Source organism: Lupinus angustifolius, chromosome LG02 (genome assembly GCF_001865875.1).
Source record: "Lupinus angustifolius cultivar Tanjil chromosome LG02, LupAngTanjil_v1.0, whole genome shotgun sequence".
Lineage (NCBI taxonomy): Eukaryota > Viridiplantae > Streptophyta > Magnoliopsida > Fabales > Fabaceae > Lupinus > Lupinus angustifolius.
The window spans coordinates 21,987,476-22,000,247 of record NC_032010.1 but is presented as its reverse complement, the minus strand read 5'-3'; the positions used below and the strand labels follow the sequence as shown (position 1 = coordinate 22,000,247).

General features: G+C 35.9%; 3 protein-coding genes across 4 annotated transcripts in view; 1 reads left to right on the top strand and 2 right to left on the bottom strand.

Moving 5' to 3' along the window:
- On the top strand, nucleotides 394-2,919 carry LOC109339633 (L-type lectin-domain containing receptor kinase VIII.1-like). Its single transcript, XM_019577104.1, has one exon. It carries the CDS (start codon nucleotides 492-494, stop codon nucleotides 2,589-2,591), a length of 2,100 nt encoding a protein of 699 aa, XP_019432649.1. The 5' UTR covers nucleotides 394-491; the 3' UTR covers nucleotides 2,592-2,919.
- LOC109339648 (glutamate decarboxylase 1-like) lies at nucleotides 3,338-6,395 on the bottom strand. Its single transcript, XM_019577122.1, has 7 exons — nucleotides 6,254-6,395; nucleotides 5,924-6,128; nucleotides 5,631-5,831; nucleotides 5,156-5,370; nucleotides 4,757-5,010; nucleotides 4,590-4,642; nucleotides 3,338-3,965 (listed from the first exon to the last, which is right to left on the bottom strand). Exons 1-7 carry the CDS (start codon nucleotides 6,337-6,339, stop codon nucleotides 3,456-3,458), a joined length of 1,524 nt encoding a protein of 507 aa, XP_019432667.1. The 5' UTR covers nucleotides 6,340-6,395; the 3' UTR covers nucleotides 3,338-3,455.
- LOC109339619 (uncharacterized aarF domain-containing protein kinase 1) overlaps nucleotides 7,448-12,772 on the bottom strand; it is a 12,698-nt gene continuing 7,373 nt past the window's right edge. For both annotated transcript variants that reach the window (XM_019577085.1, XM_019577094.1), the window contains 11 exons: nucleotides 12,195-12,272; nucleotides 11,294-11,360; nucleotides 10,726-10,811; nucleotides 10,575-10,625; nucleotides 9,862-9,909; nucleotides 9,508-9,628; nucleotides 9,215-9,395; nucleotides 8,240-8,371; nucleotides 8,016-8,152; nucleotides 7,796-7,873; nucleotides 7,448-7,712 (listed from right to left, as the gene is read on the bottom strand). In XM_019577085.1, the coding sequence (XP_019432630.1) occupies nucleotides 7,570-7,712; nucleotides 7,796-7,873; nucleotides 8,016-8,152; nucleotides 8,240-8,371; nucleotides 9,215-9,395; nucleotides 9,508-9,628; nucleotides 9,862-9,909; nucleotides 10,575-10,625; nucleotides 10,726-10,811; nucleotides 11,294-11,360; nucleotides 12,195-12,272 (1,122 nt within the window). In that variant the 3' untranslated portion in view covers nucleotides 7,448-7,569. The remainder of the gene's footprint in view (nucleotides 7,713-7,795; nucleotides 7,874-8,015; nucleotides 8,153-8,239; nucleotides 8,372-9,214; nucleotides 9,396-9,507; nucleotides 9,629-9,861; nucleotides 9,910-10,574; nucleotides 10,626-10,725; nucleotides 10,812-11,293; nucleotides 11,361-12,194; nucleotides 12,273-12,772) is intronic.

Sequence of the window (12,772 nt, the reverse complement as noted above, 5' to 3'; positions counted from 1 at the left end):
TTTAAAGTTTAGGAAGTGGAAATTATTTTTTCTGTCCAAATTGAATATAAAGTTACACAAATAAATAATGCAGTTGACTCTAAAAATTTAATAAAGTAAAACATTCTTTTATTTTATTTTCTTGTGTACATATTAAATAAATAAAAGTATTTTGCCACATATCTCCTTATCAAGAAACAAATAACCGTTGAGAAACAGTGGACACGTGTCACGATGTCGACCCACATGTCTTCTTCTCTCTCTTCATTGGATTCTCTCTCTGCATTTTCATGTTCTCTTCTTCTCTTCACTTCTCTGCAACCAAAGCACAACACACACATTCTCTCTCTCTCTATCTGTGTCTATTTCTCACCGTTTCTCTCTCTATCCTTCAATCTAATCTTTCACGCACTCTTCATTCATCTCTATCATTTTCATTTGTCACACACACAAAGAAAACGAAACTCAATTTCCAAGTGGTTTTTTCAACACCCTTTTCCTAAAATTGATAAATGTCGTTACTTTCCTTCATCTTTGTTCTTTTCACTATTTTTTTCTTTATGAATGACGTAACTATAACTGCTACTACTGAGTTTGACTTTGGAACCTTAACCTTAACCAGCCTCAAGCTTCTCGGCGATGCCCACTTAAAAAACGGCACCGTCTGCCTCACGCGCGACCTCGCCGTTCCCAATTCCGGCGCTGGCAGAGCCTTATATTCAAGTCCGATACGGTTCCGGCAACCCGGAGCTTTTTCTCCGGCGAGCTTCTCCACCTTCTTTTCCTTTTCTGTTATCAACCTCAACCCTTCTTCCATTGGCGGCGGACTTGCATTCCTCATCTCGCCGGACGATGAATCCATCGGAGACGCCGGCGGATTCCTCGGCCTCGGCGGCGGCGGAAGTTTTGTGGCTGTGGAGTTTGACACCCTAATGGATGTGGAATTCAATGATGCTAATGGAAACCATGTCGGGGTGAACCTTAACACGATGGTTTCATCTGAAGTTTGTGACTTGGGTGAGATTGGAATCGATCTCAAAAGTGGGGACACGGTGAATGCATGGATTGAGTTTGATGGATCCACAAAAGGGTTAAGCGTGTGGGTTTCGTATTCGAATCTGAAACCGAAAGAACCGATTTTGACTTTGAATCTCGACGTGGATCAGTTTTTCAATGATTTTATGTATGTGGGGTTCTCTGCTTCTACACAAGGAAGCACAGAAGTTCACAATGTTGAGTGGTGGAGCTTTAGTTCTTCTTTTGATTTATCGGCTGTGGCGGCAGCACCACCACCACCTCCGGTGGTCAGTTTGATGAACCCGGGTGCCAATTCGATAAAGTCGCCGCCGCCCTCTTTGGCGTCTTCAACTCCATCCAATGCTCAACAAAAGGATAGTAAGTCTTCTTGCCATAATGGACTATGCAAACAGGGTTTAGGTGCAGTTGCTGGGGTTGTGAGTGCTGGGGCTTTTGCTTTGGCTCTTTTTGGGGGTGCATTTATTTGGGTTTATTCTAAAAAGTTCAAGCATGTAGAGAAGTTGGGTTCAATAGGATCAGAGTTTATCAAAATGCCTAAACAGTTTAGTTGTAAGGAGCTTAAAGCAGCTACTAAGTGCTTCAATGAGAATAGGATAATTGGTCATGGTGCATTTGGGACTGTGTATAAGGGCATTTTGCCTGAAAATGGGGACATTGTTGCGGTGAAGAGATGTGGCCATAGTGGTCAGGGTAAGAATGAGTTTTTGTCTGAGTTATCCATAATTGGGACCCTTAGACATCGGAATCTTGTCCGCCTTCAGGGTTGGTGCCATGAGAAAGGCGAGATTTTATTGGTGTATGACTTGATGCCTAATGGAAGTTTAGATAAGGCTTTGTTTGAGGCTAGAATACCGCTGTCTTGGCCACACAGGCGCAAGATTTTGTTAGGCGTTGCATCTGCGTTAGCCTACTTGCATCAGGAATGTGAGAATCAGGTAATTCACCGGGACATTAAGACTAGTAACATTATGTTGGATGAAGGGTTCAATGCTAAGTTGGGCGATTTTGGTTTGGCGAGGCAAACCGAGCATAACAAGTCTCCAGATGCCACAGTGGCTGCCGGGACAATGGGTTACTTGGCACCTGAGTATCTCCTCACAGGTAAAGCTACAGAGAAAACCGATGTTTTTAGTTATGGTGCTGTGGTTCTTGAGGTGGCTAGTGGGAGAAGACCGATAGAGAAGGATGCCACTAGGGTTGGTAAAGTTGGGGTTTGCAGCAATTTGGTAGAATGGGTTTGGAGTTTGCACCGTGAAGGGAGGTTGCTAACAGCGGCTGATGAAAGACTAGAGGGACAGTTTGATCGAGAGGAAATGAGGAGGTTACTCTTGGTTGGGCTAGCTTGCTCCCACCCTGACCCATTGTCTAGACCCACTATGAGGAGTGTGGTTCAGATGCTGGTCGGAGAGGCCGGAGTGCCTATAGTCCCGAGAATCAAGCCATCTACAGGTTGTAGTACTTCTCACTCACACCTCTTACTGAGCTTGCAAGATAGTGTATCTGACTGTGATGGTATAATCACCATATCCACCTCCTCATCAGAGAACAGCTTCAATGGTGGAGATATAGTATGATGAAAGTCTTTAGCTGAGAGCCTGACCAATGAAATTTTAATTATTGACTCACTGTGTAAATAGATAGAGATAAGTATTCATTTGTTCATGTTACATGCACGTAAATGGCAATAACATGCAATTGAATTGAGGGCCTGGACAAAGAAATTTTGGGGTTTATGCAATTCTGCCTCTACCACTCATAATTGATGGCAGAGTGCTGGTTTACACATTTTTGCACAAATTAAATTGAGTGGTTCATCACATGCTGCAAGGCATTGCAAGATTTTAGCTTGGAATGTTACATGCAATGTGGAAACTTTACATAGATCATTGTTCTAGTTCTATTCAGTGCCCAGTTGTATAGGGCAAGTTGGAATTAAGTAATTGATGCTTAACAAGCTTTGGTCAATTTGATTAAGTCGCCACTCGCCATTTGTATATGCTGTGAGTACTGTCCTTCGGATGGTTAAACAAATTATCTTGATCATTTAGTTACTCTTTTACTGCTTCAGTCTCTTTTCTTGGGGTATTATTGATAGCTGGACTTGAATTCTCAAGTTCAATGACAAAAATGGTGAAAACCAATGCATAATGTATTAGAAAGACTGTTACCCAGCCTTTTCAGCTCAACTTAACTGAAAACTGGACCAGAGAAATGCCTTGTCTCACTCAAATACATTGACTGATATATATAAGAAAATTACTCGAAGTCACCCATTCATAAAACTTGATTATATGGGTTCAAACATCAAAATTATCTAAAACAAGGCTCAGGTGTTTAAATTGCTGCTGCAACTTTAATTGTGCTCGCAATATTGTGATTTTGGTTACTTTCACGACCACAAGCAGTGGTGAACTGTAAATTAAGACCTAGACAAAGCTCTAGCAGACACCATTCATCTTGTCATTCATTTTCTTCCTATCCATAACAAATTTCTTCCAAGCTGTAGTGATTTCTCTCTGGGTCTCCAGAGCACTCTTCTTAACAACCACCACTTTGGCATCATCATTTAAACCTTCATCTCCAGCAACCGTTATGGCTGTCTTAGTGAGCAGCTTTGAAGGAAGCATTTCCAGCTCATGCAACACTTTCTGGATATCAACAACTAGGCGCTCGGCAAGGGCACGCGAAAAGTCCTCCCTAATGACAACGCGAAGCACGGTTACATGTTGTGCATCTGGGGGCATTGTGTATGCTGGCACTATCCAACCAAAGCGCCTCAGCATATCAGAGACTTGGAATTCATCAAAGTGGCTGTTGTCCTTCAAAGTGAAGGCCACCAATGGTACACCATCATCTTTGGATACAATGTCAAATCTATCTGTTTTCTCGAGTCCCTCTTTAAGTACTATCATGTTGTCTCTGCAGTTTTCCATTACAAGTTTATACCCCTGCATACCCAATTTGGTACCAAGGAATATATTACTATATCATCAAGCATTGGAAAGAGTTTAAGTAGGTTACCTGATTCTGGAAAAATTCTAGCATGAACATGAAGCACTCAATTTGAATGCATTATGCCAATCACATTATTACAATACATTGAGCTTTGTTATCTGTACACTTTTAAGATTTATAACTATATATACCTGGAAAGTGTGCTGTATGGTGTATAGATAAGATTTTTGTAATACATTATAGTAACTAATTGAAGTAGTTATTGAACATAGGTTAGTTAATGTATACACTGTAAGATTTTTCTTACATGGATAGATTATTTTATATAAGAGTTAATGACCATCAATCCATAAATGGTGGATGATATGTTAATAGTATAAAAGATCATTACACTCTAAGTGCACAACCTATTTTCTTATATTCTTATTTATGTTAAAAAACTGAATTAATTGTCAATTAATTAAGTTATGCCATTAGCTTAGCACACCTAGTGCTCAATGTTTTTGCAAGAATTTATCTGTCATTAAGTAACTTAAAAAAGAAAGTTTGAAGTGTGTGAAGTAAAAAGGCTAGAGTCTAGACATCAGAATAGCACCAAATCAATTATGTTTTAATACCTCATACCCAAGACGAATTAGTTGGTAGTACTGAGCAATAACTTGGCTAGAACCTGCATAGCATATTTTATAAAATCAATCAGTAAAATAATGCATAAAGTGAAAGAAATTCAGGTATGTTCCATTTAGTAGTACATTAGAGCAATCGAGTGTGTTAATTATGTTACCTTTGGAGAAGTTGAGGGTGAAAGTGGGTTGATCAGCTCCAAGATAGTTAATGTGGAAAATAAGTTCCTCTGGAAGGTCTTCTTTGTTTCTCCAAATGACCCAACCAATTCCAGCATAGACAAGACCATATTTGTGTCCACTAACATTGATGCTCTTCACTAGTGGTAATCTAAAGTCCCACTCAAGTTCTGGATAAAGAAATGGTGCAATGAATCCACCACTGGCTGCATCCACATGAATTGGGGTGTTCCATCTACCAAAGGATTTCACATTTCAATGGGGTGGTTTATATAGAATGATAGAGATTAGTTAACTTGACTAACAAGTAAAAACTAACTTGTTGGGAGAAAATATATCTAACTTAACTGTAATAATATAGATAAAAGTAATATAGATACCCAGTTTCCGTATTCTTTTCAGATAGGAGATCGTTTAAGCGTTTGACATCTTCAAACTCTCCATTTAGTGTGGAACCAAGGATGGCAGCAACACAAATGGTGTTCTCATCCACCATTTCAATGGCCTTTTCAGGGTCCAATATATAGTATCCTTCTCGCAGCTTGACCTCTTTCAACTCCACCTCAAAGTACCTTGCAAATTTCTCCCAGCAAACCTTCACATGAATAGAATTAAATAAAATAAAAATGCGTAGCTCAGTGCACAAATTTTCCATCTAGTGGGATCTGGGAAGGATAAATGTATACAGTCTTATCCTCACAAGTAAATAATCCATTTTCGAGATTTGAATTCATGACCTCCAGGTAAATTTTAAGAATAAATTAGTGTTAGAAACGTAATAACTTATTATTACTATGAGTGGTAGAATTTGAAGAAACAATTAAAAATTAGCAAAGAAATGGAAGAATTGTGTACCTGAACATTGGCACCAGTAACAATGTTAGGATTGTCATAGGGTTTGCCTTCTTCTTTCCTTTTATTCTGCCACTTCCTTTTAAATGCCAATCCAGCCAACATAATAGCCTCAGATGACCCAACAGTGCCAACACCAACTGCATGTTCAGTCTCTTCTAGTGGTGCATTGAAAAGATGAGCTATTATGTTAACACACCGATTCTGCATGCATGCATAGTGCATATTGTTATATATTATGAGAACAATAAAAGAAAATAATAATAAAGGTGAATATGAATGTGGGAGTGAGAGACCTGAAGCTCAGTGGTAACAGGATACTCATCCATGTCAACGTAGTTCTTGTTAATGGCAGCCATCATGAGCTTATCACATTCTGGCTCCATCCAGGTTGTAACAAAAGAAGCTAGGTTAAGCCTTGGGTTACCATCCAACATGAGTTCATCATTTATGATCTGGTATGCAGCTTCCTTGGGGATTGACTGCTCCGGCATCCTGAACCTGCATTCATCATCATATAAATAAAAGTGTTACATCATACAGTTTTCTCTTTTGTTTTTTTTTTAACGTATTTGTCTCTCCATTATCGAAGAGGATTCTGACGAGTAACTATATATATTACAAACCTGGGAAGGGAAACGCGGACATAGCGTGAGGCAAATGTTGAGTGGATGGAGACGTCTGTCTCGGGTGCAGTTTTGGAGAGGACCATGATGGAGAGAAAGAGAGAAAGAGAATGTGTGTGTGTGTTAGGAATGAGGAGAGAAGAGGAAGTTAAATAGAGTAGTAGTGGTGATGCTATTTAAGCGTCGCATGAATGGCTGATTTAATGTGTAAGGAATGAATCTAAACATTTTATAACCATAACTTAACATTACCACTTATTTCCTTTTCTTACTTTATTTTCATAAGTTTGTTAGGAAAAAGGTTCATATAATTTCAGAGCTTCCTTATTTTAATGAAATTTATTTAAACCTGCACAAATTTATCAACAAAAAGTTTATATCGTTGTTAACTTGTTTTTTTAACCCTAGACTAGACTTGAAGAGTTCAGATCCTCTCATTTATTAGACATAAAGACTTCAGTATAAGAATATGATGCTCAAATTAATTTGGTGATTTAAAAGAAACTTTAATTAAAAAAGTTTAAAATATGAAACCATTAAAAAGTTTAAAACCCTACATGTTATCATCTCATTCGATACTTACCCTAAGAGGATCCATATTCAGACTCCAAAGGTTTACGGCTAACTTGAAAAATGTAATAAGCATTCAACAATTTATTATCTGGCCAAAACTATCACCATCTCAATTTAATAATATCAATAAAATTATTTATATTCCATAACTTTTTTTTTTGTTCATTACGATATAGTATAAAAACGATTTAAACAATATCTCTTTAAAATTATTGATGCATTTTGTAACAAAAAATAATAAAGATATATTAATTTGTATATTTAGATTTGTCTCCAAAATATACCCTATTTTGTTTAACTTAATTATATTTATCACGTTTTTTGTTTAAAAGATTACAGTCAGTATAATGAAAATATAAAAGTTAGGGGTTTGTGTATATAAAAAAGTGAAGAATAGTTTGTATAATTTCACTAAAACTGGGTGTAATTTATTATTTCTATTAACATGTCATGCCAGTGTAAGTTGCAAAAGAGTTGATTATGGCTGATCAATATCTCATATTCAAATGTTTTCTAATAAATATATCTTAAAAGAGATTTGTCCATTAAATACGTAACCCCACTTGAGTCAAATTAATCAAAGTCCAATATTACTGTTGGATCCGTAAATACAAAAGAAAATCAATAACCTCTTATATGAGAGAATTTTCATTTAATTATGAAGAGGGTTTAATATTTACAAGAATATCATTGCAATCTAGATATGGATAACGACCCCTCACTTTAGACATAGAATTCAATGTTTAAAATAATGCAGTAGGACGGATGCATAATAGAAGAAAAACAGAATGCACCATGAGGCCCCAAAAGTCACCACTGATCTTACTAGACAAGTAATTCAGTGTATTCTTCACCTTCTGCCTCCAAGGGATACCATCAATGGTCCCTAATAAGTAATAAATGAGTTAATAGTTCAAATTTTAGGTGATACTTATAAACCAAGTTATAAATAGCAAAGAGCAATCTCACCTATAGAGACCTTTATTAGGATGAGAATATATCTTAACGTTGATATTAAACTGAAAACAGCAACTTTCACAGTAAAATCTGGAACCATGAAAAGCAAAATAAGAGGTCAAACTCATTTACTTTATTCTCTCTATACTATATATTTTGCAGCAGCTCACTGTGTAATTGACAATCATAATAAGCCTTCATGCACATTTCAGGAAATTGCAAGAGAACTTACAATAATTTGTTCTAGCCATTTTGCATTCACCATCCAATTTTGGACAGAGACGACCATACACAGCATATTTTGTATATGTCAGCAACCTAGTGATCCGGGAGACATCCATCTTTCTAATGATCGACCTTAATAGTCCACTAGAATGGAAAAGAAGATATATTAAACACATCAGGCAACAGAAATTATCAGAATTCATTGATGAAGCCATGAAGTCTGTTTCTTACTCTGCACGCATTATAGCAATGAATTCTGGGGGGACAGATTCCATGAATGAAGATATGTCCTCAAATAAAAGAGACTTCAACTCATTTTTCATAGTCTCTTTTTCCTCAACTGATGTTCCTAAAGCATATTTACTGCAGCTCACATTAAAATATTAGGACAAAAGATAACAAAAAAAGAGAAAATAAGACATCCTTCCACACACACAAAATCTGACAGTCACATTTTAAAGCAACTAAGCTGATATTTGTAATAATGATAATGACATATACAATTTGTTTTTCCCTAATGACCACCAGGTAATTCTGTATGTGTTATTATATGCCCCCGAGATAACCTTTAATGGCATCATCTCATCCATCAAGGTGATCAAGAATATAAAGATATGTAACTTAATTTGAAAACATTTTTTCTATTATAGGCTTGATTTATTTTATATTCTCCACGAAAAACAACTTCAAGGACAGCCATCAAATGGTTTCTTAAAATTTTCTAGCCCTTGGTTTACAAAATTTGTTGGAGTCAAGTGAAAATTTGTTGAAGTCTCACATTCGTTAAGCATGAATAATTTAAAGGTCTTATATGTGTCAGGTGAAGATGTGACGTCAAATCTGATTATTGGGTTCCTATTTGTTGTTTGGCACATTATTTGCAAATCTACCAAGTTTAGGCTCCTCAATTTCATAACAAATGGTATGATTGTAGGCTTTTGACAGGTACACAATAGTGTTCCTGACCATTCATTACTATAAATTTGTTAAATGCTAAAAAGATATGTGGAATTATAACAGATAACATACACGGGTCACAGTAATTCTAGTGTTTAGTGCTTGATGGTTGTAAGTTGTAACTCGTAATCAGCAAGTAAGTCAAAGACAACCACAATAAAGAATGATAGTTTTCAAAATCAAATTACTTAAAAATGAATACTAACGGTACTTATATGAATCAGCATGCACACAGTTAACAAGGATCACCTTTCAATAGTTGTTCCAGTGAAAATAATAGGTAAGTATCTAGCAAATTTCCCAGCACCAAATCGCTCACCAAGCACCACTGTTTTCTTTGAGTCTTTGAGGATCAAGGCTTCCCATAACTGACAAAAGTCTTTTCTAAATTCTTCATCCAATTCCCTGTAAACTGCATGATCTAGAAGAACTGCATGATGATTCCAAAAGGGGGAAAAGGTCAAAGTTCAATTCTTCCCAAACTTCCAAGGTAATCAGAATCCAATTAGAGAAAAAATTATCTCAAATACACAAGTACATACCCAAAGAGAAGCCGTTGCAACCTTCAGGGGAAACTAATATATTACCAGGGTGAGGATCACCATGTATGTAACCATGCACAAATATCATTTCAGCAAACAGTTCCATAAGCGATTTTGCTACCTTCAGTACCATGTTTAAAATGCATCAGTCAAAGCAAGTTAACACTGCCACTTGATACCAAAACAATCAGGACAAACAAAAGGAGATTTTCAGAGTCAATATTTATCTGATTGGGTACAGCAATCATCAACCAATTGCCAATGTCACTTATACACAATGAGAGACTAATACATCCAATGTATACAACATAAAAACACATTTACTTGAAGTCACCATAGTTGCAATAAGTCAACCTTTTCTGGATCAACCCCAATCTGATTCAGAAAGTCCAAGTCATCAATCTGAAATTTAGTAAGCTTCTTATTGATAGAATGTAATATACAGAAAGTCTAGGCATAGCACAGTTAGAATAGCATTACTACAAGCATGCTGGAGTAACACAATAAAATCAATCGTGCAAAACTGACTTCATTAAGTAATATTCTTACAAATTAATGGTTTTGATCCATTCTTATACTTTTACCTACAATAATATTTTCCTGAGGTATGCACAAGTTTGTATTAACTAAATAGAATACCATAAAACTTAGATCACAGTTTTACTTCAGCCCAAAAGAAGCAAAATAAGAAGGGTGATAAAGCAGATATTTTAGAAGCAAATAAGCACGGTTGGTTGCATAAGCAGTCATGTTTACGTTTCATGACACTAAACCCAGAAGTCGGCCGATTTCCATTTTTCTTAACTTTTCGCCTGTGATCCTTTTTTATTGTCAATGATTAAAACCTGTCTCATATCAAGATGCACTTTCTTTTTTATATGATACCAATTTTATGTTTCTTTCCTCCCACACGAGAGGGATAAATTGACCCTTGGTGCCTCATGCTTAACAATTTATCATGAGAAATTTGGAGGTACTAGAACAGTTGCATGTCCTATCTTAGAACTGGTACAGTGACGATTTTTCCCATGTAGTAATCATCTATTGGCATGATTTTTAAATCATACCTTGTGTCCTGAACAAAATTGCATGGTTAGGACTTGTCTTGTTGTCAACTCCTGAAGACATTACTGTGATGGTTAGTTAGTAAGTAGTATAAGAAATATTAAATACATAGTTCATACTTCATAGCAATGAAAACAATCTCAATTATCATACCCAGAATACATGAGGAACCCTGACCATTTTGTTGTTGTAAAAGTTTTTGGCTGCTCTCTCAGAATTCTTTGCCTCCTGAACAAAATCTGCAGGGAAGTAGGTCAGGCAAATATATCTCATTCAGTGTCATCTCGAATAATGACTCAGGATACTTTATAAACTTAAACTGAAATTAAAACAAACAAATGATGGAACAGTCTAGAACAAAACAAAAACTAAAAGTTAAAGCAATTGGTAAAACCCTAAAGGAGACTATCAAACTATACAAAATCATACGAACTGTATCCCTCTCTTTGAGAATCCACAGGCAGTCCATTAAAGAAAACACAACTTTTATGTTTAAATGTGTTAAGTTTAATCATAAAATGGCGATCACTCACATCCATCTAGGCCACATCGTATATCCTATTTCTAAATAATGATTTACTAGAACACCTTTCCTGCATTAATCTAATATATCCTACTGTCACACATAAAGGAAAATGCAACAAAAAGTCAAAAACAGAGATAGAATACATTTTCGACAGAGAGTAACAGTGGGGCATATTTATTAGGCATTCTTACTGACCAAGTTCTGAAGACATGGACTCAGCAAAAGCTGATGGCAGCCACTCAAACCTGTATTGTGGGTACAACTGCAACCAAAGAGGGTCTTATAAAAAAAACTGCAACCAAGAGGACATCACAAAGTTCAGCTTTAATCAGCAATTAGGCAATGAATTTATGAAATCTTTTGATTTAAAGAAGAAAATAATTACACACTATGTTTTTCTTATATGATTGTTCTTTTCTTTTTCATGAAGAATTCATTAAGAAAAGAGTGCAAGTAGGAGAAACTGTCTTCCTGAAGCTACAAATAATGCAATACAGGAAATAAAGAAAAGAGAAAATGCATCAGTTCAAAAGAGCAATCCAGTATAAGGATAAAAATTCAGGAAATCTGCTGCAGCCAAACATACAACACTTGAGTTGTAGCTATGGTCTTTTTGATAAAACTGAAATTTAACATGAAGAATACAGCCCTGAATATGTTTCGGCATATAATATTAAGCATGTAGTACTGCTACTACGGCAAGAGAATATTCTAGTTAGTCCTTAAAGTTTAAATTCATAGCCTACAATGTTAATGCCATTTGAACTCAAGTGATCTTGTTCTTGATTCATCCATAATGAATCTTTGAATAATCACATTGAGGTGACTCAGTTCTTTGATCATGTTACATTAGTCAATTTCCTTTTTGGTTCCCAGGGGTATGTGTTTTCTTCTCATCCTTGTTGTTGCTAACCACAACCATCATTGTATAATGACCATCATTCCAGACTTAATGAAACATCCAAGTAATAATCATGTACAGCACAAATTCTTTAATACCTTTCTATTATTTTTTAAAGAAATAAACGTTATTAGAAAATAAAGGAATTCATTAATATCTTTCATTAAATAAGAGCTCTAAAGAGTCAGAGCATACCAATCCAATAGTTTTCGATAGGAAATACATTGTTCTTGTATCAAAATTCATCTGCTGCTCTATCCAAGGATATTGTACCTATTTTCCAGTGTAGAAAATGCTTTTACAATTCAAGAAGTGCTTCCATATGTAACTCACCTCACCTCAATTCAAAGTATGTAGTAGCAAGGAGCATCACATGGAAATTATGTTACCACAACCATAGACCTTGTTTACTTAATTAATGACAGATTAGACCATTTCAGTCCATGTGACATTATGTTACCACATATGATCAATGAAATAACAATATCTTCTTATAACTTATAAGCATTATTATCAACAATTATTAATTCCATTCACTGAAAAAATGACTACAAAAGTCATCATTTTTCAATGCAATGCATGAAAAGTCAGTACCTGTGACCTTTGATAGGGATAAGGCTAAGGGTAGGGGTAGACCCGAAATTACAAAAGTGTATAAGAGGGGTAAGAGGAAGGTTTGGTTGTTAAATAACTAACCTTGGCTCTGTTTCCCTGGGTAGTTAGTAGTTAGGCCCTAGTAGCCACCTATAAGTAGAAGGAAAGGCTTTAGAAAA

What these genes read in the sequence shown, in the direction of transcription:
- LOC109339648 (XM_019577122.1), bottom strand. Translation starts at nt 6,339, where the DNA reads ATGGTCCTCTCCAAAACTGCACCCGAGACAGACGTCTCCATCCACTCA. An exon ending in GTCCGCGTTTCCCTTCCCAG is followed by an intron (nt 6,129 to 6,253) that starts GTTTGTAATATA and finishes TGATGAATGCAG; the next exon opens with GTTCAGGATGCCGGAGCAGT. An exon ending in GAAAAGAATACGGAAACTGG is followed by an intron (nt 5,011 to 5,155) that starts GTATCTATATTA and finishes ATCCTTTGGTAG; the next exon opens with ATGGAACACCCCAATTCATG.
- LOC109339633 (XM_019577104.1), top strand. Translation starts at nt 492, where the DNA reads ATGTCGTTACTTTCCTTCATCTTTGTTCTTTTCACTATTTTTTTCTTT.